This window comes from Lagopus muta, chromosome 1, assembly GCF_023343835.1.
Source record: "Lagopus muta isolate bLagMut1 chromosome 1, bLagMut1 primary, whole genome shotgun sequence".
Classification (NCBI taxonomy): domain Eukaryota; kingdom Metazoa; phylum Chordata; class Aves; order Galliformes; family Phasianidae; genus Lagopus; species Lagopus muta.
Genome location: NC_064433.1, coordinates 193,970,146 through 193,994,532, shown reverse-complemented (window position 1 = coordinate 193,994,532; position 24,387 = coordinate 193,970,146). Strand labels below are relative to the sequence as shown.

General features: G+C 55.6%; 2 protein-coding genes across 3 annotated transcripts; one reads left to right on the top strand and one right to left on the bottom strand.

The window, feature by feature from the left end:
• Positions 1-1,771: 1,771 nt before the first annotated feature.
• LOC125695831 (NAD(P)(+)--arginine ADP-ribosyltransferase 2-like) lies at positions 1,772-2,853 on the top strand. The gene has a single exon (XM_048950817.1). It carries the CDS (start codon positions 1,885-1,887, stop codon positions 2,821-2,823), a length of 939 nt encoding a protein of 312 aa, XP_048806774.1. The 5' UTR covers positions 1,772-1,884; the 3' UTR covers positions 2,824-2,853.
• Positions 2,854-7,108: 4,255 nt separating this feature from the next.
• On the bottom strand, positions 7,109-23,615 carry DGAT2 (diacylglycerol O-acyltransferase 2). Of its 2 annotated transcripts, none has more exons than XM_048950552.1 (8): positions 23,447-23,615; positions 18,390-18,509; positions 18,093-18,200; positions 17,448-17,518; positions 12,125-12,329; positions 9,946-10,120; positions 9,209-9,411; positions 7,109-8,450 (listed from the first exon to the last, which is right to left on the bottom strand). In XM_048950552.1, exons 1-8 carry the CDS (start codon positions 23,481-23,483, stop codon positions 8,296-8,298), a joined length of 1,074 nt encoding a protein of 357 aa, XP_048806509.1. In that variant the 5' UTR covers positions 23,484-23,615; the 3' UTR covers positions 7,109-8,295. The 2 variants fall into 2 exon arrangements, with proteins under 2 accessions (XP_048806509.1, XP_048806517.1); XM_048950560.1 differs by lacking the exon at positions 23,447-23,615 and adding an exon at positions 19,743-20,155.
• Positions 23,616-24,387: the final 772 nt, after the last annotated feature.

The following is a 24,387-nucleotide window of genomic DNA, read 5'->3' as shown; positions in this document are numbered from 1 at the left end:
TGCTCCTGATAACTGCCTTTTCTCCCCGTTGTCTGGAGATGACATCCAGCACAGCTGTTTCATCACCTTTCCAGGAACAGAGGTAAGGCTGACTGGCCTATAATTTCCCGGGTCTTCCTTCTTGCCCTTTTTGAAGACCGCCACAGTGACATTGGCTCTCCTCCAGTCTTCAGGGACCTCCCCCTGACCTCACTGACCTGTAGCTCCCCAGGTCTTCCTTCTCCCTCTCTCAACAATGGGAGCAACGTTTCCCTTTTTCAGTCCCTGGGGACTTCACTGCACAGAAATGACATTTCTAATATGATGCAGAGTGGCTCGGCAGCCACATCTGCCATCTCTCTGCTCACCCTGGGATGGATACCATCCGGCCCCATGGCCTTATCCACACTCCGTTTCGGGAGGACTCAGGCCTGTTGCACTGTTACAGTGGGACAGAACCCACTCCCCACACGCTCACCTGGAGGCTCGTGGTCCTGGCAGACATGGGAAGCCTGACCACCCGTGAAGACTGAGGCAAAGCGCTCCCTGAGCACCTCAGCTTCTTCTCTGAAGCCAGATCCCCTCATCAGTTACCTTTCATCAGAGGGGAACCCTCTCCTTGCCCTGTCTCCTGCCTATGTACCTGTAGAGCCCCTTCTTGTCACCTTTCACGTCCCTCTCCAGGGCTGAACTCAGAGCCCCGTCCCAGGTGCACAATGCGGCACGGCTCCTGCTGAGCTTCGTGCAGCTGGTGATTAAAGAATTAATGACACTACGTGGCAATAACGGCGATACACAGGGGAAAGAAATTCCTTTGCTCTCACAGATCTGCTGTTATCTCAGCCCTCTGGAACCCTCTGGAAGCAGAGCAGCAGAAGCACTGCTGTGCTTTAACCCTGCAGCAGCTCTGCAGCACTCGGCCGTTTGCTCATTGCCCCACCAGGAGATAGGGCAGAGCAGTGGCACAGCTAAAGCTGTAAGAGCTTGTTGGTTGAGAGCGGGACGGTTTGATGAGAGAGATAGAGAGGAAGAGAGGAAGAAAGCAAAGCAAAGGATGCCCAAGGCAACGGCTCGGTAGTTCCTGACTGATGCCGGTCCCGAGCAGCAGCAGCCCCAGGGCCAACTGCCCAGCTCACAGCACGGCGCCCTGTGCTCCAGGATCTCCCTTGGGCCTTTGGAGCAGCCGGCCCGGCTCTGTGCCCTGCAGCTCCTGGTGCAGCCCAGACTCCCCGCAGGCACAGCAGCCCTTACGTTGTGGGAAGCCCCGCTCGCCCCACACACAACACGCGGCCCCTGACCGGCTCCTAGCAAGTCCATCAGCTCCATCCCACCCAGCCCAGCTCAGCGGGTCCAGCGCCAGCTGCTGGGAGCCCCTCTGCACCGAGGGCTGCGGAGCCAGAGCCGCTCATCTCAGCGCCCGTGGCACCGCGAAGCACACGTGCACCAAGGCCAGGGGGATGGCTCAACATGGACATTTCCTGGGGGAAGCCGTTGAACCACTTGGCCACAACCGGGCAGTTTGGGGTGCTTGCGGGTGAGTTACGCAGGGCACGCGGGCTGGGGCTGCTCTACAAAGTCGGAGCCCAGCTCCGGGTGTCCTGCAGCTGCATCACGCCGTGGGTCCTGCCTGAAGCAGAGCAAAGGTAACAGCGTGCTGCAGCTCCAGGGCTGCTCCCAGCACTGCGGCTGCTGGGGAACCTTCTTGTCTGCAGCAGGGAATGGCAGCCGTGGGCCGGAGGCCGGGGGCAGCGGGGGGGGCAGAGCCCGGGGGCCCTGGATGGGATGCAGGCTGGGGTGCTTCTCTGTGCTGTCAGGAGGGTCCGGTGGGTCCTGAGGTCACCATGATGCATCTGCTCTGCTTCTCTCTGCAGCCCCCGCCGCCGCTCCCTGCAGCAGCTCCCACTCATGGAGCTCCTCGCCCTGTGCTGGGTGCTGCTGGCCGGCACCTTGCTCAGCACATCGGCCGCCAGCAGCGCCCTGCACGACAGAGACCTCGGCCCCACCACGGTGCCGATGGACATGGCCCCCAACTCCTTTGATGACCAATACGAAGGCTGCGGGCAAATGATGTGGGGTAAGATACAGAAGGTGAACTATACTGAGTTCACCAAGAACTACGTCTACGCTGACGGCTGGAGGAAGGCAGCTGCGGAATGGCAGAAGCGCTGGGGCCACCTCTCTCCCCCCCCACAGCTCAGACGGGAGCAGGCCATCGCCGTGCTGGCATACACTGCTGCAAGCAAGCTATACCAGCAGCTGAATGCAGCCACAGGTCAGGGTGGACGTTCCCATCGGTACTATTGCCTTTACTTCCACTTCAAGACGCTGCACTTCCTCCTGACCCAGTCGCTGCGTGCCCTGCAGGCATCCCAGCCCTTCTGCTACAAAGTCTATCGTGGTGTTGGGGGTGTCCGCTTCACAGCCCAAAGAGGGATGGCTGTGCGCTTCAGCCAGTTCACCTCCACCTCCCTAAGGAAGGAGGTCGCAGTTAAGTTTGGCCGGGACACCTTGTTCGTGATTAAGACCTGCTATGGTGCCCCAATCAAGCAATTCTCTTTCTACCCCTTGGAGGATGAAGTCCTCATCCCACCCTTTGAAGTCTTTGAGGTCACCAGCTTCTCCGTCATCAATGGCAGAAACCAAATCCATCTCCGCTCTAAGGGGAAGAAGAGTAAACACAATTGTGAGCTTCTAAAGCGTCCGTGTGGGCAGTGGGGTTGGGGCCACCAGGAGGTGGGGTTGGGGTTCAGCCCTGGGCCAGCTCTGCACTCCCTGGGCTGCTCCAACTGCAGCTGGTGGGGATCGGGGCACAGAGAGGGTGACCCCATCCCAGCAGCTCTGTAAGGGGATGGGGAGTGTGGAGGTGAAGGGAGCATCTCTGTGGGAAGGTGGGGACATGGGGAAATGAGAAGGTGAGGATATGGGGAGGTGGGGAAATGGGGGGATGAGGAGGCGTGGGAGCTTGAGCTTGAGCAGCTTAGAGCTCTGCGAAGCTGCAGGGCTGTGCAGGGGCAGGGCAGCAGCAGAACCCAAGGGTGGGGATGGGTAGAGATGTGCGCCCAAGGGCCGGCGGCGTGCAGAACTGTGCTGCTCTGTGCGTGTGCTGAAGGCAGGCTGCGCCTCATCCCACAGCTGGTGCCCTCTTCTTCTTTCTCATTAAACCTCGAGCATCAGCACATCGGTGCCGTGTGTGTGGCAGTGCTTCACACTGGTCCCAGTGGGACCTGGGAGCGTGTGGGGACCCGGGTCTGCCCGGGATTGAGGCGGCCGTGTGGGCGCCGGGCTGTGGGGCAGCTCAACCCGCAGTGCTGCCCCGATCCCGCTGCGTGGTGCTGAGCTGGGGATTGGCAGGAGCAGCTCTGAGCCAGAAGGTGACTGGAGAACATCCCCACCATCTCTTCTGCAGCATCAGCACAAAGGCAGCACCAGAGCTGGGGCAGTTTAGTTCTGGGTTGCTGCTCTGCTGTCCGGGTCCCACAGGCTCTGTACAGAACTCCCAGTGGAGACCATCCAGGCTGGGGGTGAGGGGAGCCTGGCCGTGCCCCTGCAGCTCTGTGCCTGGGCTGCTGCTCCTGCGTCCCTGCAGGAGTGGCACTGCAGAGCTGAGCGCAGCAGGACCCCCAAGCGAAGATGCTCCCAGCCTTTGGGATCGCGGCGTTCAGCAGAGCAAGCGGTGCTGAAAAGCTCGAGCATCTCAGCTCCATTTCATCATGCTTGGGTCTGGTGCACACGATGGGAACCTCACGGGGAGGTGCCCAGCACTCAGGGCATCTTCAAGGCCAGATGGATCCCACAGCACAGCACAGCACCAGCATGGCTCTCCTGGCATTCCATGGCACTTGTAAATTCCTCCACCTTTTCCCCATGAAGGGAGTGCTGGCGTTGGGCTCAGGGCCCTTTTACAGCTACCAGGACAAGCCCCCAGGCTCCCCTGGCTCTTCCAGCTCTCCAAACTCCCAAAGAACACCAGGCTTCTCAAGTGCCCCATTCCCCAGTGATCCCAGTCTCCCTGTGCTCCCCTGCTCTCCACTCTCCCTATGCCCTCCAATCTCCCCAAGCTTGGAGCCCAACTCCTATGGAGAAAAGCTGGGGGAGCCATGGGTGTTCAGCCTGGAGAAGGGAAGGCTGGGAGGACCACACTGCCATGCACTCCTGGGGCCTCTCCTCGAGCACTGGGTACGGGTTTGGACACCACAGGATGCAAAGGACATCAAAGCATTAGGGAGTATCTAGAGGAAGTCTGTAAAGATGATAAAAAGTCAAGAGGGGAAGATTTATGAGGAGCAGCTGAGGTCCCTTGGGTTGTTCGGCCCAGAGCAGAGGAGACTGAGGGGGGAACCTTGCACCCTGCAGCCCTTCATGGCCCTACAGCTCTCAAAGAGGGCAGAGGTGCAGCACCGAGCTCTGCTTCTGTGTGACCAGGACAGGCCTCGAGGGAATGGCATGGAGCTGTGAGGGAGGATGTGGGGTGAGGGAAAGGCTGTGCCCCGTTGGGCGGTGGGCATGGCTCAGCTCCCAGGGCGGTGGGCACAGAGCTCAGGGAGCACCGGGACACTGCTCTGACCTCGTGTGCTGCGGCAACCAGGCACAGACTCAGATGTGAACGCTCCAAATCCTTTATTACAGGTTCTCACATCACTTACAGACATTCACAAGTTTCCTTTTTTAGCTTTCCCATCGAGCTTCACAGCTTTGCCCTCTGCCTTTACGTGTCAGCAAAGCGTTCCACAAACACTCCATAACCGTGCATGCAGGCACTCATCCAGTCAGGGCCAGGAGCCATTCCGTTTGCTTTTCTCTTCTTCTGGAGATGTCCTTGGTTTCTCAGTCTTGATTTCTTATCTTGCTCCGCAGCATCTGCTCTGAACAGACTTTCTTGTATTCCCATAGGGTTGGGTTTGGGGTGCTGTGTGGGGCCAGGGGTTGGGCCTGCTGATCCCTGTGATTCTGAACTCAGAATATGATCCTCTGAAAGCAGCTGTGTGACTGTTCTGCACGTGGATACATCAACCCCAGCCATGCTGATAGCTTGGAGAAGAGAAGGCTGCAGGGAGACCTGATGGTGGCCTTCAGTGCTTGAAGGGAGCGGATAAACAGGAGGGGAACGGCTGTGTGTGAGGATGGGTGGTGACAGGACAAGGGGAATGGCTTGAAAGTGAGCCAGGGGAGGTTTGGGTTGGATGTGAGGAGGAAGTTTTGGAGGCAGAGGGTGGTGAGGCAGTGGCACAGGTTGCCCAAGGAGGCTGTGGATGCCCCATCCATCCCTGCAGGCATTCAAGGCCAGGCTGGATGTGGCTCTGGGCAGCCTGGGCTGCTGGTTGGCGACCTGCACACAGCAGGGCTTGGAGCTGGATGAGCGCTGTGCTCCTCTGCAACCCAGGCCATTCTGTGGTTCTTTCATTTGCTGACCATTTTACAGCTTCAAAGGATTTGCACCGCACAGAATCGTGTTATTCCAGAGGCAGTGCTGCTATGGCAAAACGACAGCATCCGGAGGTGATGCTCTGCTGTCTGCCTGGAGCTGCTCCGCGTTACCACCCCGCACTTCTCCAGACACACATCCATACCTCAGCGTTCTCAACAGAGGCCTGGTGAGGGCAGCAAAACCTCTATTGCTTTGCTCTGCTTTCAGACGTAAGGAAAAGAGGATTAAATTCAAACGGCTGCGCACTTCCAATGCCCTCTGCTCAGCCAGGTGTTACAACCGGGAGTTTCAAAGCAGGCTGGGGGAACCTGATGTTTCTCCTCTTCATATGCTGGTGCTGGAAGAAATGGCAGTATCCTGCTTTGCAGCCAAGGAGAAATCTGCAGAAAGTAAAGCCAGGTCATGTGGGGCAATGCAGGAAGTGCTGCAGGCGGCCACATCCTCTTCTCATGCTTTTTCCATAATGTCCATCCACCCTTTTGCTCCAGCTGTGTTCGTTAGAGGGAAAGCTCTGATTTGAGATGGAGGGGATGAAATAGGGCACAAGCTATTTAAATGCCAAGGAAGAAGAGGTGAGAGGGAAAATCCCCCTCTTTGATCCTGTAAGGATCAAAGGATGAGAGGTGATGGCCTCACATCCTACCAGGGGAGGGTCAGGTCGGGCGTTAGGGAACATTCTTTCTCCAAAGAGTGGTGATGCTCTGGCACAGCTGCCAAAGGAGGGGGGGTTCACCATCCCTCGGGGTATCCCAGAGCCTGGGGATGTGGCACTGAGGAACGTGGGCAGTGGGCTGGGGGTGGGGATCCTGGAGGGCTTTTCCAGCCTTCACGCTTCTAAACAGCAGCAGAAGGAAGGATGCTCAGCTGAAGTCCCTGTTTCTCAAGGATTGTAAGAACAACTTTATCTGGGCCAGCAGGAACCCAGCCCACTTATGGCACAAGAGATGCCTGGACAACAGGAAGGATAGAGCCCAGCAGCGCCACCTCACACTGTCCCCATCCTCCCCCTGACCCCACAGCACTTCCCTACTGAGACAGGAACAATTACACCACGTTCATTAGCACAGCCCTGTGCAGCAGCAGCTGCTCATTTGGAATGATTCACTCCCTCCTCCGCTGGAGGAATTGGAATTGGTGCACAGCAGCTGTGCTTTGATATCAAACTTGATAAGCGAGCAGACAGCTGTGGGAAGGCCTTGAGAGCCGACCTCCCCTGGGTCACTGCTCCCAGAGCTTTCCTTCCCATCCCACGCAGCCCTGGGTATCTGACCTCACCAAATGGATTTTAATAGGGGTGAGGAAAAGGGCTGCTGAGCAGCCGGGCTTATCTCGCCAACCAGAGTGCTTGCAAAGCCCACAGGCTGAGAAGGGCGATGCGTACGTCTGTCTGTCCCCATTGTGAGCTGTGACGGTCGGCCAGCAGTGACAGAGCGCTTCTACAGCTCAGGGTCACCCCCAGCCCACAGACAGCGGGTTCAGCCCTCGCCTGTGACTAAAATAGCACATGAACTTTACAGCCATGCGTGCTGTCTGGATTGCTGTGCACCTCCCAGGGAGGATGGCTGGGGGGATCTCAGCTCTGGATCTGGGATCTGAGGATCAAAGCTGCAGGGATGCAGCACCGGAGCCATTGGCTGCAATGACATCAGCAATGGCTGTAACACCAAGCTACCCACGCGCCGCCACGACACCGAAGCAGCCCACTGGTTTTGCCCAAGTTTATTTCTAGAAATCTGTACAAAAAAACCCCACGGGTCCTCTGTCAGATAACAGTCTATGAGATGTGACAGATTCCAGGAATGTGAAGTACCGTCCGCTCGCGTGGAAGAAAGGCACATTTCAGAGCTTGCAACACAGCCGCAGCGCGGAGAAGGCAGACATGCAAGTAGTGCAACGTTTCAGCTTTACACATAAACATGCTGTACTCCGAAGGAATCTCACTACAAGCAGCGTTAGCATCCATGTAAACATCAGAGAAACACTTTAAAATCCACTCACTGCAGATCCTATGCGTGAGAAGGCTACTCCTTTACATTCACTGGACAGAAGAGTTAAAAGCCATCTTTGGGCAGAAGTTACTCCTAGCTTTCCCCAAATGCTTTTAGGCTCCAAACCACCAGCAGCCCCACGGCATTTACCCTGACTGGCTTCCCACGGGTCTGCAGCACTGGGCCACACCATTGCACCACCCCACTGCCCCCGGAGCTCCATGGCTATGGAGGAGTCCCATTCCTCCTGCAGCACAGCGCTGTGCACTCGGGACAGACCAGCTCCTAAAGTGACATTCTGAACACAAGTGGTGAAATGCCAGCCACCACAGCATCCCACACAGTGCGGACCAAGGCCCGCTGGGCTCTGACATCCTTGGCGTTCCTGCACCTCTCCCCTGGGGTTCTGGCTTTGGTGCTTTCAGAGGAGCTTTTCCAAAGCAGAAAAACTCCTGTGCTGGGTGAGCACGTCTCAGCACAGCTGTCGTGCAACACACCGATAATACTGCTCACAATCCAAGCTCTGCTCTGCTCGTTGGTTGGAAACCAGATGGACGCTGCTCTCCCCCCAGAACAGCTCATGCAGCAGATGCAGGAACGCTTCTAATCCACCTCTGGCAATCCAACAGCCTTACATAGCAGGTGACAAAGGCAATCGTTTCCCCCATCCAAATCCTCACAGCAGTGGGGAGTTGTGCTCTTTTGGATAGAAAGAGGTTTGTCATGGGATTGATCCAAAGGAAAGCTTTTCTTTTTTAGATCAGTTTTCACACGTGGTCTAGCAATACGTTAAACATTTCCTTTAGAAGGACACGGACACCCACACACGCTTCCAAAAACGCGATGACGGTTTGGGCTCCCGGAGAAGATGCTTCTGAGGGAAGGAGGTGCTGCTGGGACCCTTCAGTTGACTTCCAGGACCTCAGTCTCTGGCAGTCCAAACCTGCCTTTGTACTTGTCAAAGAGCTTGATCAGGGAGTCCACGTACACGCCGTGGTAGAAGTCCACTTCCTTCTGAGATGGGTTGTCGATCTTTGGAATGGTGATGGGCTCACCCACTGGTGGAAAAAGGAAAAAGGAGAGATCCGCGTGTTAGGATGGGTGCTTTCATGGAGATCTGTCCTCTTGCACTACCAACATCAGCTCAGCACAGCCACGCTGCCATAGCACAGCTTGCTACGCTGGGCCCAGCAGTGCAGCCCTCCACAATTCTGAGGACCGAGACCTTGGATGCACTCAAGGCCAGGCTGGATGTGGCTCTGGGCAGCCTGGGCTGCTGGTTGGCAACCCTGCATATGGCAGGGAATTGGAAGTAGATGATCATTGTGGTGCTTTTCAACCCAGGCTGTTCTGTGATTCTGTGATTCTATGATTCTAAGACCCAAAGCTGCAGTCCTCATACACTCCCCTGCAGACAGAGGGGAAGAAACAACTTTTTACCCCCGCAGGCGTCATGGCTTTGGCCTGGAAGACTCAAAGGCAAATTCTAGGGTCGGCTTTAAGACTTAGTTATTAGATCACACTGCTGGTCCCAGGAACACAATGGGGCAGGCTGCTTCCGATATGTCCAAAACCAGGGGAGGGAACAGCCACAGTTTCATCCAAAATGAGCCCATTTGGTAAAGCTGCTGGGAGCAGAATGTGACAGAGGTCTTGCAGACTCTGGAAGCTATAGTAGCTCACTCTTGGCTTCGCATAGCAGGAAAATGGACTTGTATCATCAAGACCCCAAGACCAAGCCAGAGCACGGATATGGCACAGATTCACTTACGTGGTACCGAGAGAAGCACACAGTATATTTATCCAAAGACCTTACCAACAGTGGTGATGGGCTTGGAGTATGGCAGCAAGCCCCACGTGTTCGAGGAGAAGAGCCCGCGGCCATGGAAGATGCATGGAGCAAAGCCAATGTGCTTCTGAAACTTCTTCTGAACCCATCTTCCCCAGGAGCCCTCCTCAAAGATCACCTGCTTGTACACTTCGTTCTCCCCAAAAGAGTAGACAGGAACCAAGTCGGCACTAGAAGGATGAAGAGGTGCTGTACCCCACGTGCCCTGGGCTGCAGCCCATACTACAGCCCCACAACCACCTTGCACTTTCCAGGCTGCACCTTGCAGACGTTACTGGATGTTATATGGCTTGAAAGTGAGCCAGGGGAGGTTTGGGTTGGATGTGAGGAGGAAGTTTTGGAGGCAGAGGGTGGTGAGGCAGTGGCACAGGTTGCCCAAGGAGGCTGTGGATGCCCCATCCATCCCTGCAGGCATTCAAGGCCAGGCTGGATGTGGCTCTGGGCAGCCTGGGCTGCTGGTTGGCGACCTGCACACAGCAGGGCTTGGAGCTGGATGAGCGCTGTGCTCCTTTGCAGCCCAGGCCATTCTGTCATTCCATGATTCTATCCCAGGCAGCTTCCTACCCCTGCCCATGCTCAGAGCAGGCAGACAAGACAGGGCGATGTGTCTGAGGCTTTGGGCACACAGTCATGCAGCACAGCAGGGGATGGCAGCCCCTTCCACGCACTGGCAGTGCTGCTCTATCCTCCGTGCCATCTCTTACCCGTGCCGCAGTGCCAGTTTCACAAATCCCTTCCTGTTCCTCAGTGTCACTGAGTTCTTCCCGGGGGTGCAGTTGAGGGACTCTGCTGCTCCTCCCACCACGATGATGATGGCATTGCCGCTGCCGTTCTTGGACAAGATGTAGTCTATGCTGTCACGGTTCACAGGACATATACCTGCAATAGTCAGGGAGAGAGGAAGGTCATGCTGCAACCAAACCACACCTGGACGGCTCCGGGGCACCAGCAACACCTCTGGCCTTGACTGCAAGTTGAGCTGCACTCCCAATGTCCCCACAGTCATGGAGAAGGGCTGGGTGTACTGGCAGGTTCCCTGTTCTTTGACTATGCTGGTAGTCTGATTTGGTCCTGGACAAACTGCATCACCACCAGCTCTCAAGAAGCTGTAGGAGCTGGCTTAGCCTTGGGGTGGAAGCAAAGAGCTACATTATTTTGATGACTACCAGGCTGAACCCAACCAGCTTCTCAGCAGAGCAAGGGGTGAAATAAGCCATTCTGTGAGGATGCTTTGGTGATATGAAGAACTGAGAAACCTTCCTGAGGTGGATCCATCCCCTCCCATGTGGCACTGAAGTCTTTGCAGTGATACCCTCCAGATCCGGTATGGAATCGTAGGGCATCCCAGGTTGGGAGGGACCCATAAGAATCTCTGAGTCCAACTCCTGGATCTGCACAGTACCCAAAAAATCAGGCCGTAGCACCATACAGGATGGGTAAAGTCAATTAATGCCCTTCAGAAACCTAATCATGAGCTAAGACTTGTCTAGAAGGCTGCACTGAGATACTTGTTTTACAAGACAGTTATTGGTGGCGAGTGGTAGGGATTATATGGATCATGTCTTAATTGCTCCAGGAGCAACAAACAGTTGACTTCACTATTCAGTTCATGGCCTTTCAAGCCTTACTCCCCTGTCTCTTTGCAACTCTTGAGCATCCTTACTCTGAAAGGGATGTTCAGGCCATAGAGAAGCCTTTCCCGGAGGTAACTGACATTATTTCCTCTGCCCAGCCACAGCCTATGAGCCCTTCATCACTCAAACAGTGCAATTCATAAAGAACACCAGGCCTATTTATTCTGCAAGTCTGGGGGTTGGACTCACTGATCTCTGGAGGTCCTTTCTAACCCCTGCAATTCCATGATTACAGCCCTGTGACCCATCTGTAGGAAGACTTCCAGGGCCAGGGCTCTTCTCAACAGCTGAAGCCACACAATACCCCCAAACTGCGATTGGATGAAGAGAGCATCCATCATAGGCCTAAAACCTACCTATGTGCCACCTCATGGTGTGAGATGCACAAGTAGAACATGTTGTACAGCTATTGACAGGCTGAGGGAGCTGGGCTTGTTCAGCCTGGAGGAGAGAAGGCTGGGGGTGACCTCAGTGCAGCCTGCAGTGCCTCAAGGGAGCCTGCAGACAGGAGGGGAGTCAGGTCTGTGAAAGGGGAGATGGCAGCAGGACAAGGGGAAATGGTTTGGAGTTGAGGGAGGGCAGCTGGAGGTTGGATGTCAGGGGGAAGTTGTTTAGAGAGAGAGTGGTGAGGTGCTGGAACAGCTGCCCAGAGAGGCTGTGATGCCCCGTCCATCCCTGGAGGTGTTGGAGGCCAGGTTGGATGGGGCCCTGGGCAGCCTGGGCTGCTGTGAAATGGGGAGGTTGGTGGCCCTGCATTGGTGGGGGGTTGGAGCTTCGTGATCCTTGAGCTCCCTTCAACTCAAACCATTCTGTGATGCTGTGATTCTATTACACTCATGTTTCAAAGATTAGGGAATTGGATTTGGAGCGTTGGACTCGATGATTTCTGGAGGTCCCTTCCCTACAGTTCCGTGATTCCATATGGCTGCCACAGATCTGTGACCCCTGATTCCCCAAAAAGGGAATCTATGACACTTCAGACAGTTTTACCTTCACCTGCCAGGACCTCCCACCGCTGACTGGGATGACCAGCTTTGCACATCAGCAACTCCAAGTGCCAGATATCTTTAATAAGCCTTTGGACCACAGTGTCTCAGAGCTAAGGATGAATGCAGAGCAGCAGCAGCCCCAGCTGAAAGGCCATCCAGATCCAACCCCCTCTACCTGCAGGGACGTCTGCCCTGAAGGAGGGGCAGACCCCTCAGAGGCTGAGCCACGGGCAGGGGAAGCACGGAGCTCTTGCACTCACCCCCAGACATTAAGTAGTCCCTCAGGATGGGCATCCTGAAGTTCCCAGCCAGGGTTGCCAGGTAGGGCCGGATCCCAGGGAATTTCTGGCTGACTCCCGTGGCCTCTGTGCTGAAGTTGCAAAAGGCTCCCAAGCCCATGATGCCATGTGGATGGTAACCGAAGATGTAATTCCTGGTGGTCAGCAGGTTGTGGGTTTTCACCAGCTGGGAAGGAAAGAGTGAGCTTGCATGAAGGCAGACTTGATGTGGTTTAACAAGAAACAGCAATCAACAAGTGCATGCTACGGTCCTGCTGCTTTTGTCTCCCTTCCCCCAAGAACAGCAGAATGGGCTGCTCTGGATTTTGGGTTACACTGAGGGTTGCAACTCAGACTTCATGAATAAACAGACAGATCTCAGTCACCAGGAGGACAGACAGCCGCGCAGGGGCAGAGGCAGCCTGCAGCAGCCTGCGCCCTTTGTTCCTCCACTCCTCCCAAAGGTGTTGCTGCAGGCCTGCAGCCCAAACCAACCCAGTTCCTCGCAGTGCTGTAACCGCAGCTACGCCTCCCTCCCGAGCCCTTGGCTCCATAGCAGCTCACACCCCGCTATGAAACGAAAGATCAGCCTCCCATAGCATGAGCAAGTTTGTTTAACAGCTGAAAAAAGTCACTGTTCCATCCGCCTGCTGGGCACCCTCCAGGAAGGAGGAATGCTGGCGGGGTGGCTCAGCACTGCAGGCGTTCAGGAGATGCTGTGCTGAGCTCATGGGACACCTCCACCATCCCCAGCAGTGCTGATTGCTGCAGGATGTGTTCCAGCAGCAGAGAGCACGCTGCTCTGGGGTTGCAAACATCCCCTCATCACTCATCTGCCTGGATACCATGGGCACCCCAAAGTGTCCATGCCCTCGTCCCACTAATGCCAGTGGATCTGGAGTTTGTTTTGCACTATAAGTAGCATCAACATCGCAGGCATCAGAGCATCTTCCTGAGGCTGTAGGGTGCAGCAGCACTGCTGCATCACCCTGCACCCTAAGGCCCATAGAAACAAGCTGCTAACCCCTTTTCCTCTGTTAAGACAGGAGTAGGGATCACTTTCATTTTTATTGCATTTGGGACCATTTTTGCCAACTGCAGCTCTCAGACCGAGGCAGCACCCACATGATTCAGCTGCACCTCCAGCACCACGAGCCGACCTGCTGCACTGCAGCCCCCAGAGGCGCATGCAAAGGTCCCCCCATGTCAACTCCCACTGGAAAAGGCTCAGCTTTCCGAGACGTCACACCACTGTCCTGTCCAAGAAGCCCTTTGGCAGCAGCCAAATCCGTGCTGTTGAATCACAGAGCTGAAGTCCAATTGCAACACGCTGGTCCAGTGCCCAGAAATTGGATTCCTTCCTCCTGCTGCCCTCCATGCACTATTTTAGACCACAGCTGCAGCATGGCATGACAGGACAAGGGGAATGGTTTTAAAGTGAGACAGGGGAGGTTTGGGTTGGATGTGAGGAGGAAGTTTTGGAGGCAGAGGGTGGTGAGGCAGTGGCACAGGTTGCCCAAGGAGGCTGTGGATGCCCCATCCCTGCAGGCATTGGAGGCCAGGCTGGATGTGGCTCTGGGCAGCCTGGGCTGCTGGTTGGCGACCTGCACACAGCAGGGCTTGGAGCTGGATGAGCGCTGTGCTCCTTTGCAACCCAGGCCGTTCTGTGACATGGCAGTGGGCTGAACAAACTGACTGCATCCCACCACACTTCCCCTGAGCTCAGAGGTCACTTGGGGTGCTTGTGGTTTTGCAGCAGCTCCATAGAGCCCCATGCTCCATGTCACACCAATCCATCCTTTATCCCTTTCTGCCTAATTAGCAGATGACTTCCCCCCAGCTTGACCAGGTAGGGCTCCAAGACTGATCAGAGGGAAAGAAAGCAGAGATGCAGTAAGTGGGGTTCAGCCCCTCCATCCTCAGTTCTTGCTGGTAGGAGAGACTCAGAATCCAGGCTGTGGTTGGACCAATCACAGAATGATAGAATGGCCTGGGCTGCAAAGGAGCACAGCGCTCACCCAGCTCCAAGCCCTGCTGTGTGCAGGTCGCCAACCAGCAGCCCAGGCTGCCCAGAGCCACATCCAGCCTGGCCTCCAATGCCTGCAGGGATGGATGGGGCATCCACAGCCTCCTTGGGCAACCTGTGCCACTGAATGCAGAGCCTCCTCTTCTCCAAAGCTCTTCTTAGAGGCAGGTGGGGGCACTAAGGAGGACAGCCCATCCTCTGCCTGCACCAAACTCTGTGTCTTTAAGAGGAAGCCACCTGCAGCAGGGAGCTGCACTTGTGTCCCTGGAGCACAAGCTGAGCTCTATCAAGCCGGGGTTGGCTCCCACCCCACCACGCTGTGCTGCTGCTGCCATCCTAGGGCAGCACTCAGCTCCAGCCCCTCAGCCACGTGAAGGACACGTGGTGCCCATGCAGAGCCCTTCACTGCATGCACCCAGCCGGGCCTCAGCCCAGCAGCCCAGCTCCCTCCAACAGTTATAGGGTTACACTCCTCTTGGCACGGGTACTGCAGTGGGGCTGGCACAGGACAGAAGGCACGCAGGGAGCCAGCTCATCTGTGACAAGGACAAGGGAAATATCTGCTGTTCAGATATGCTTTTCCTCAGCAATTTGCCCCATGCAGGATTGCCACTGCCCTCCACAGGCTGCCCCTTGCCAGGTGGGTTGGGGAGCCTGTCTTACAGCCAACCCACAGGAGAATGCATCTTCCTCCTGCCCATGGAATCCAGGGCAGCCCAGCACCAGCAGGCACCAAGTCTATATGGCTGTGCAGCATCTGCAAGCTGTGCTCAGAATGGAATCATGAAGGCTGGAAATGATCACTAAGGTCATCCAGCCCAACCCCAGCCCGTCCCACCACGCCACTGCCACATCCCTCAGTGCCACATCCCCACAGCTCACAGAGATGGTGACCCCTAACCCACCCAGGCAGCCTGACCTCTCTTTGGAGAAGGGATTTTTCCACTCAAAGTCTTCTCCAGCCCCACTCAGCCCCGAGTTCCCCATAGCCTCAATGCTCCCATGGCAAAACAAAGGCAGTGCATCCCTGCTGCATCCCACCCAGCTGGGACTGAAGCTGGACCTTCACCCTGCTGTGCTAACACACCCAATCCCAGCCTGGGACGGAGCACATCTTACCAAGAGCAAAGGTCTCTCCACCTGCCCCACTGTTAACACAGGCACATTTCCTTAAACAGATCTAACCCTGCCCACTGAAGCAGTAAAGCAGCACGATTAAGAAAGAACACCCTACTGTTAAATACATTGGAGTGCCAAATACACTCAAAGAATGGCAGTGCCAGCTGTGGGAACAGGAAAGGTAAGGGATACGTGCAAGTGGAGAAAGAGCTGGCAGAGACTGCTGCTGTGCACCAGGAGCCAAGAGCAGAACGAAGGGGAGAGGTTGGGCTGTGCTCTGAGCAGAGATCACTGAAGCATGCAAAGAGCAGAAAATCAGAGCTGCTCTGTCAGGATCTGCATATTAGCTTGCAAAAGGATGGAATGGTTAGCTGCAGCACATCCAAGAGAGTGGTGAGGTGCTGGAACAGCTGCCCAGAGAGGCTGTGATGCCCTGTCCATCCCTGGAGGTGTTGGAGGCCAGGTTGGATGGGGCCCTGGGCAGCCTGGGCTGCTGTGAGATGGGGAGGTTGGTGGCCCTGCATTGGTGGGGGATTGGAGCTTCGTGATCCTTGAGCTCCCTTCCTACCCAAACCATTCTATGATTCTCAGAGCAGCCTGGCAGGAGCACAGCTTGTCTTTTCCCCATAGCCAGTGAGGACAAGATGCACCACGTTTGCCTCTGGACCAGCCTCTCTCCTAATGAAAGAGGGATAAATACGTTACCCAAGGAACTCCTGTGCCCTTCACGAACCCAAGCTGCTCAGGTGGTTGGTACCATTCCCTACAACAGATTACAGGGACGCTTCATCCTGTGGGAGCAGTCCCATAACTGCACCTCCAGCACCTCCCAGCCCCACAGCAGCAAGCGAGCTGTTTCCCCACAGGATGCAAGAGCAACCGCACAGCTCTCACCGCTCAAGTTCTGCTTAACACTTTCTGTGGGGTTCTGTGAACCTTGCACAACTCTACAACCACGAAAGAATTGCAGCCGTGTGAGCCAGCATTTGTCTCACAGCAGAATCTTATCACAGCTTATCTGTCTGCCCCATCTCATTTCTAAACACACTTCACCAACCCAGCTGCGTGCTCTGTTGAGGAGATGCATCATTACAGTGGCGCCTTTGCATCAAATCCCTGGGACAGAACAGCTCTCTTTAACTTTCAGCTGTAGCAAGAAGGCAGGGCTTGCTGCAATGCATTTAAAACCTTTCTCCTCCATTACAGCATGCTCTTTTCTCCACGACTACAAGACCTACCACCACTGGCAGCCTGTGCAGTCAAAATATTTTCCACGTACACCTAAATCACCAAGAATTACCCACCAGCAGTAGCAGGGATTTGCTCACCAGCAGCACATTCCTTCACCTAGGTGTTTCAGGTGGCTTTGGGAAGGAGGAATCCAGCCTGTGCTGCTTTGGCTTCCCACAAAACTGCATCCTCTGCCTCCTGAGGTGGCACTATGGGAGCTGGGGGGGTTCATTCACAAGCCTGGCCACGGTGCCTCCCTTTTGCACAGCCTGAATGAGCAAAGCAGCCTTATGTAACCGTCCTCCCACCTGCACGCCTTTCCAAGAGCACCGAGCTCCCTCCTGCCTCCATTTGCCCTCTGCTCACTCCCAGGTCCTTTGAGGCACGCAGCCCCTCTCCAACACACCTGGGATATCAGGGGAGGAGCAACACAACAGAGAACAGAAGCGGTTCCCACTGCTGGGTGCCCACAGCCACGCAGCAGAGGGATGTCAGAGCTAAAGCCACTGCTCCCCATGAAGCAGCACTGCTGGTGCATGGCATTCCCAGCTATCCATCCCCGTTACACGGCTGTCAAACTGGAATAACTGGAAAACAGAGCAGAACTGAGGGAGATTTATGAGCAGGGAGCAGAGACGGTGCCAGGCACAAAGCAGGACTGCTGCACGTCAGACAGGGAGCCTGCTACAAGCAAGGCTGCCTCAAGGAGTCTGGTGATGAAAGCACCAGAAGAACCCCTGCAAATCGTACTACCACAATTATTCATGTCTGATTTCACAAGCACAGCTGCTGCAAGCTGCTCTACTGCATCGTCCTGCTTGTAGGCCAATGTCACAGATAGAACCACGTGCCCAAAGTCGTCTCCACGGCGGATATTACAACTAAGTCTGAAGCATAAGACCCATAGCACAGAGTTCAGCTGTTACTCACTCTTATTGGAAAATAATCCCTGAAGTACCTCCATATAGCCCAATTTCTCACCCACTGGGATCTTCTTCCACCTGAAAAGGAAAAGCCACGTTATCAGAGCCATTGGAACAGGTTGCCCAAGGAGGCTGTGGATGCCCCATCCATCCCTGCAGGCATTCAAGGCCAGGCTGGATGTGGCTCTGGGCAGCCTGGGCTGCTGGTTGGCGACCTGCACACAGCAGGGCTTGGAGCTGGATGAGCGCTGTGCTCCTTTGCAGCCCAGGCCATTCTGTCATTCTATCATTTGCAGCAGCACAGACCCCATGGCAAAGCCCCATCCAAGCTGCCATGCTGTCACCTGGGCCGTGCAAAAGGACAGCAAGCTACTGAATCTCAGTGTAGAGATTTCCAATACACAGTTAGACCCTAAATCTCATTGCAAACCCTAAATCCATTGCAACAAACCAGCAATGATGTAACTGAATATTGTCACTGCATTACCATCAGCACCGATGAAGCTGGGGGCATTGCACAGAACAGTGCTTTCAGGAGGAGACCCAGCCGAGTCCCACCAAAAGGGGAAGGCACCCATCACAAGGAAGCGCAGCTTTGCCCTAACAGGAAGACGAGGAGACAGATATCAGGGGCCAAGTGGGCACTACTCACCTTTCTTTGGTGTATTCCAGTCGAACACCAGCCAGGCTAAATACAGAGCAGCGATCGCCCAGCAATCTGTGCACAGGATGTACATGAGGATTAAAGTGCAAGCAATACCTGGGTGTGTGGAAGGAGAAAACAAGGTGATGTCAGGCTGTGGTCTGCAGAGAGCATTCCTGCTTGCATTAAGAGCTGCAGTGCAGATCCCATACCACTGCCTACATAGAATTCACTTCTTATGCACTAACATTGGCCAAAAACTGAAAAGCTAAGAAGCTTCGCTCCGGGCCAGAGGGCACTGCTTACCCATGACGAGGAACGTGAGGACCCACTGCAGCACGGAGATGATCTGCAGTTGTTTCTCTACTTTGGATTTAGACAGCCAGAACAAGTCCTGCAGAGCAGAAAGAATGCTCGACCCCGTACCTACGGACAAAGCCAAAAGCAAATCACATGGTGCACTGCTGGAATGGGCTCCAAGCCTGGCTGGGTCCCCACCCGTGGCCACAGGCACCTCCAGACACTGGAACAGCCCGGTGAGATGGAGATCAGCCCCTGCAGACCGCAGGCAGGCACACAGCGGGCTGTGCTCACCCACCATTGCACAGTGCTGTGCTCACCGCGAGACCCAGCAAGAGAAATGATGGTGGTTTTTCTACAGCATGGAGGAGGAGGAGGTGAAAGCCGCTTCCAGTCAATAAACAGAACCCAAAAAACGTGGTTCCCATGAGGAACCACCTGCTGGGTGCTAAAGATGTGCTCAAACACCTCCAGAAAGCAGCACTTGCACGGAGGTTTTCCTTCGCATCTCGTCGTTACTTTTACTATCTGTAAGCTCTATAATTGCTGGCTGGAATGCAAAGCAAGCTGTCAGCCTGGGAGCAAATTAGGAGGTGTGCTGACATACTTCCCTCCCTTCTTAAGGATCAGCCTGTTATTAGAAGGGATGCTGTGCTGCTAAGCAGCTATTATGCTGAATGGGTGCAGCCTTGGCAAACGAGAGCCGCTGCTGCAGCTCTTCAAACAGCAGAGCACCTAAGCAGGAAAGCTCAAATCCTGCAGCAATCCACGTTGGGCCACAAATCTCCAAATCTCATAGCGAGTCAGCGGGCAGAAGAAGCTGTCATGGCTGTGGAGGGGCAACAAGCCAGGGGCAGCGTGCTCCTGGAGCTGCAATAGAGGTGGTCCCAGAAGGGTCATTTACAACAGTCCATGTGGATGGACCTCCCAGATGCCAGCTTCCAGCACGCTTCCAGCAGTAGGGATGTGGTCAGGGACACTGCTGCATCCTCAGCATAAGTCCAAAGTGTCAGAGACGGCCTGTGACCCATAACAGGAGCAAAGCCCCACCTCGTTTACCCTTGGGGCACCTGCTGAAACACCCATGGATGGAGGAGCCCGGCACTCCAGGTCCAGACCAGCTAAGTTGTATAACCTGAGCCATCCTACAGAGCACCAACCCATGGACTATGAGGGGCTGCAGGGCCACCATGATCCTCCCCTCTGCCTCCTCTGCTCTGGGCTGAACAACCCAAGGGACCTGAGCTACTCCTCACACTTTTCGCCCTCCAGACCCTTCCCCATCCCTGCAGCCCTTCTCTGGATGCCCCTGAATAGCTTCAGCCCTATGGCCAGTTTTATAAGGCCTGTCAGACTTACCCATGTCGAAGGATGAGGCAGACAGACTCCGTACACCCCAGCCTCTGCCATCCACTTGCATCAGGCTTTCCTACAGAAACACGTCCCCCCCCATTTTCTGCTGCTAACAGCTGTCTGTGTGCTGCCACCCTGTTCACCCCAGAGTGTTTTCCAGTGTCCTCATGGCAGTTCCAGAACTGAACAGCCTGGCTGTTAGGGGTCACACCCATAGCAACCCACTCCTGTGTGTAGAGATTCCAACAACTTCCCTGCCCTTATGTGAGATCCTGAGCCTCTCAACTCATTTCATAGCTATCGAGTTGGATATTAGGGACATTTCTTCTCCCTAAGAGCCGTGATGCAGCGGCCACAGCTTCCCAGGCAGGTGGTGGGGTCACCATCCCTGGGGGTGTTCAGTAACTGTGGAGATGTGGCACTGAGGATGTGGCCAGTGGGCATGGGGGGGTGGGCTGGGGATTGTGGAGGTCTTCTCCAACCTTAATGATTCCATGGAGGGCTGATGGGACACGAAGCCATACTGTGGCTCTGATGATGCCACCAAGGAGCTCCTGGAGCTGCTGAAGGGTCTGAGTAGCTCAGATCCCTTGGGTCGTTCAACACCCAACTGCAACAGGGACACAGCTGGTGTTCTTCCAGCACGGTTTGTTTCAGGTTTATCTGGCTTTACCGTGGTTTATCCAGGCAGGGAGGCAGACCCAAAGGCTCCAGGAGAAGAAATAAACAGGACGTCACGCTCGGGCACCAGAAAGCTCAGTCTACAGCACAATAACAGCAGCCAAACGAATGAGCCATGAGGAAGTACAAATGTTACAGATAGTTACAAGCTGGAAGCTTGCTAAAGCCAGGCTTTATCTCATGCATTCACAAGACAATTAACACGTTCACACGTTAACTCTCTGCCAAGGACTACACTTCACCACACAGCTTCCTTGGATGCGAACTGATGCTTATTCAGATGGAAGATGCGGCGCTGGTTGGTGGGCATGGTGACGTTGGGTCAACAGTTGGACCGGATCACCTTAAAGGTCTTTTTCAACCTAAATGATACCATGAAGGCTGAGCCCCTCCAGAGCACAAGGTGCCCCTCCATATCAGAAATGAGGTCTGCCCGACCCCAGCTACATGGCAGGACCAACTCCGAGGTACAGCTGAGCAGAACTGCCTTCCCCACCCCAAAGTATTCTACACCGTGGTTCCACGTTGCTAAAGTTCAATCTCAACTGAAGCTCTTAGCCACAGATCAGCCAACGCAGAGGAGCAAAGGTACTTCTCTGAGATAAAATGGGATAAGGAAGGAAACTACAAAGAAGGACAACCTTTAATGCTTTGACGCCAGCATCCTCCCTGCTGCTGTGCCAGAGAAGCAAGGCGGCACCTCAGCAGCTTATGGCCAAAGTGGGTCAGGTCAAGATAAGACAACAATCCCTCACTGAATCATTCAGCTTGGAAAAGCTCTCCAAGATCCCCAACCCACCCCACCCTATCATCCCCACTGCCCAGGTCCCTCAGTGCCACATAGAATGGCTTAGAAGGGAGCTCAAGGATCACGAAGCTCCAACCCCCCACCAATGCAGGGCCACCAACCTCCCCATCTCACAGCAGCCCAGGCTGCCCAGGGCCCCATCCAACCTGGCCTCCAACACCTCCAGGGATGGACGGGGCATCACAGCCTCTCTGGGCAGCTGTTCCAGCACCTCACCACTCTCTGAGTAAAGAACTTCCCCCTGACACCCAACCTCCATCTGCCCTCCTTGAGTTTAAAACCATTCTCCCTGGTGCTATCACTCTCTACTCTGTAAAAAGTGGATTCCCCTCCTGTTTGCAATGCCCTCTTAAATACTGGAAGGCTGCACACCTGTGTCTCCTCCACATCCCCACAGTTCCTCTGCATACACACACACAGGGACGGGTAGGCAGGGAGATGCCATCACCCAGGCTTTTATTGCATTGTTGTGGTTGTTTTGTTGTCAGAGCACAGCGACTGAACCCCAGGCACTGGAGGGACACAACCAAGCAGCACCGGAGCTGCCACACATGGAGCACCGCACCTCTTTGCCTCGGCCCATCTTTGAGCTGCAGGATGCCAACTGAAACCCCCAGACCAGCTCTGGCAGGAGCCTGCTGCCACACTCAACAGGTGTTCAAAGCAGCCCCGCATTGCATTGCTTGGGACGGGCCATAGAGCTGCACGACAGCTGCACGCCTCCCATCCGCAGCCATGGGGTAAATCCACCCCAAATCGCTGCAGGACCCCCATGAACCGCCCCAGAGCAAAACTGGCCCAAGGAGAGTAAAGAGCTTTCCGCCACTAAGCGGGATTATCTAGAGATGAGGCCAATCACTGTCCCTAACCCACACTCCATTTTGAATTATGCACGTGTCCTAGATCCATGGCCAACACAGCAGGGCGGCCGCTGAGCTCTGGGGTCAGCCCTACATATTTTATAGGTCTCCTGAATGATTTATTCTCAGCCCTTGGCTCGCAGTTAACTCTCCGTTTAACAGCTCGCGTGCTCTTAATTCAAGTGACCCATTCGGCCTCTGCACGTCGCATCCACGTTGCCTTAAGGACAGGAGATGGGAGAGGGAACACAGGGAGATGTGTGGGATCAGCTGCGAGCTGCTGGGAAGGCAGATCTGTCAGCCCCATATCCACGGGCACACATCCATAGCGGGGTTTTAGACACGGAGGTGGGCAAAACCAAGAGCACAGGGGATAATTCACCAGGTTCAGCACCTCCGAGCTCTGCTAATGAGTCCTTTAATCAACAAGCCAAACCATTCCCCATCTTTCCAGCCCAGGAGGAATTACCAGCCTGCTCTTTGGGGGCAGCAGCCTTCGGCAGCACAGACGCAGCCACAGCTGAAGGCCCTTCCCAGAGCACGGTGTCAACGCTCTGCCAGCGCACTCCACTCTGCCTGCAAGCCCTGACACATCTGCCACAGCGGCAGAGCGTGGCCACACGCCTCCGTCACGCAAACACTTCTCAGCACTCCTGCGAGACGCCCTGAGCTGCAGGCTCTAATTCCTACTCACGTCCCCCAGCCGCCCCGCAGCAGGAAGCGCTCGGTGGCCGCTCGGTGTCACCGCGGTCACCCAACTTGCTCAGCTCTCCCAGGAAGTCCCTTTGCCAACGCACAGCGCCGCAGGAGCAAACAGCTGCACTCCGCGACACAAACCTCGGTTTAGAATCACACGGAGCCTTCCGCTCCCCCGCTGTAAAGCAATAAGAAACAGCCACGCATTTTTCTCTCTCTTTTTTTTTTTCCTTCCCCCTTCAGTGTTCAACCTGTTGCTGTAAGGGTGGGGGATCCAGCATCGCTGAGCCAAACCCGCAGCCGCAAGCTGAATTCTGCCTGCGTGTTGATAACGCTTCCTTACCTCCAGAAGGGAGGAGAAAAAAAAGGACCAAAAAATAAAGGAGAAAAGGCTCATTTTTAAGCCAACGCCACACGCCCACGTTTGCCACCCCGATCCGCCAAAGCCGCCTGCAGCAGGGCAGCTCTCCCAGCTCTCCGAGAAGCGAAACCTGCGCAGGGAGCTGCGGCAAAACCCCGCAGCCGCACCTCTCTTCTCCCCATCCTCTCCCCCTGTTGCACGAAGATGTGGGCTCACACTTCACGCCCCAGCCGAACCCCCCCCATCAGGGCCGCCCCGCTCCTCCCCCCGGCTCGGCATCCCCCGGCCCCGCCGCCCCCCGTACCTCGCACCCCCGAATACGCGGCGATGATGGTTTTCATGGCGGAGGGGATGCGGGGTCCGGCCCGGCCGAGCCCTCGGGATGCAGGGATGGGGGTACGGGGATGGGGGGAGGGAGGGGAAACACGGCTGTACGGCCCCGGTGCTGTGGGTGTGTGGGGCGGGCGGCGAGAGAGCGCCCCTATATAGCCCAGGAGGAGGAGGAAGAGGAGGAGGAGGAAGGCGGGGAGAGGCGGGGCGGCACTCGTGGTTCCCTCCGCCCTAACGGGGGCTCTGGGTCCTGGCCGTGCTGTTTGCATCGCGCTGCACCCCACGGCCGAGGTTTGCAGGGTGAGGGGCAAAGCCCTATTAGCAAAGCGCTGGGTGGGATATCGTGCTCTCCTTCTCGCCCCACTCGGCTCTGTGCCGGTGTTCGGTGCCCCAGAAGGACTGGGGAGCTCTGGCTCCCTGGAAGCAGTATTAAATTAGTACGAAGGAGAACATCCTAAGAATGTGATTGCCTTCCTGGCTTTGTTCAGCCAGAGTCAGACCTCAGGTTTACCTGAACCACCCACAAAACCCCATAGGATCACAGAACCACTCAGGCTGGAAAAGGAGCTCTGAGATCATCCAGCCCAGCTGCGCACCGACCGCCAGCCCTGCCCCGTAACCGCGTCCCTCAGCACCGCCTTCGTCCTCACTTTTTTCTCCTCTCTGAGGGTTTCAAAGCATTCTGGGCAGCCTGGTCTGCTGCTTGGAGACCCTGCACACGGCAGGGGGTTGAAACGAGGTGATCTCTGTGGTCCTTTTCAACCCAGGCCATTCTGCCTTTCTATCATTGTGGCACTATAAATCCGTGACCATCCAGGTGTCATTTAGCTTTGCCTCGAGGCGTGAGCACAGCTGAGCTCCCCAAGGCTCCTGCACATCTCTACAGATGGGGACAAGTTGGTCTGTCCCAGCTCC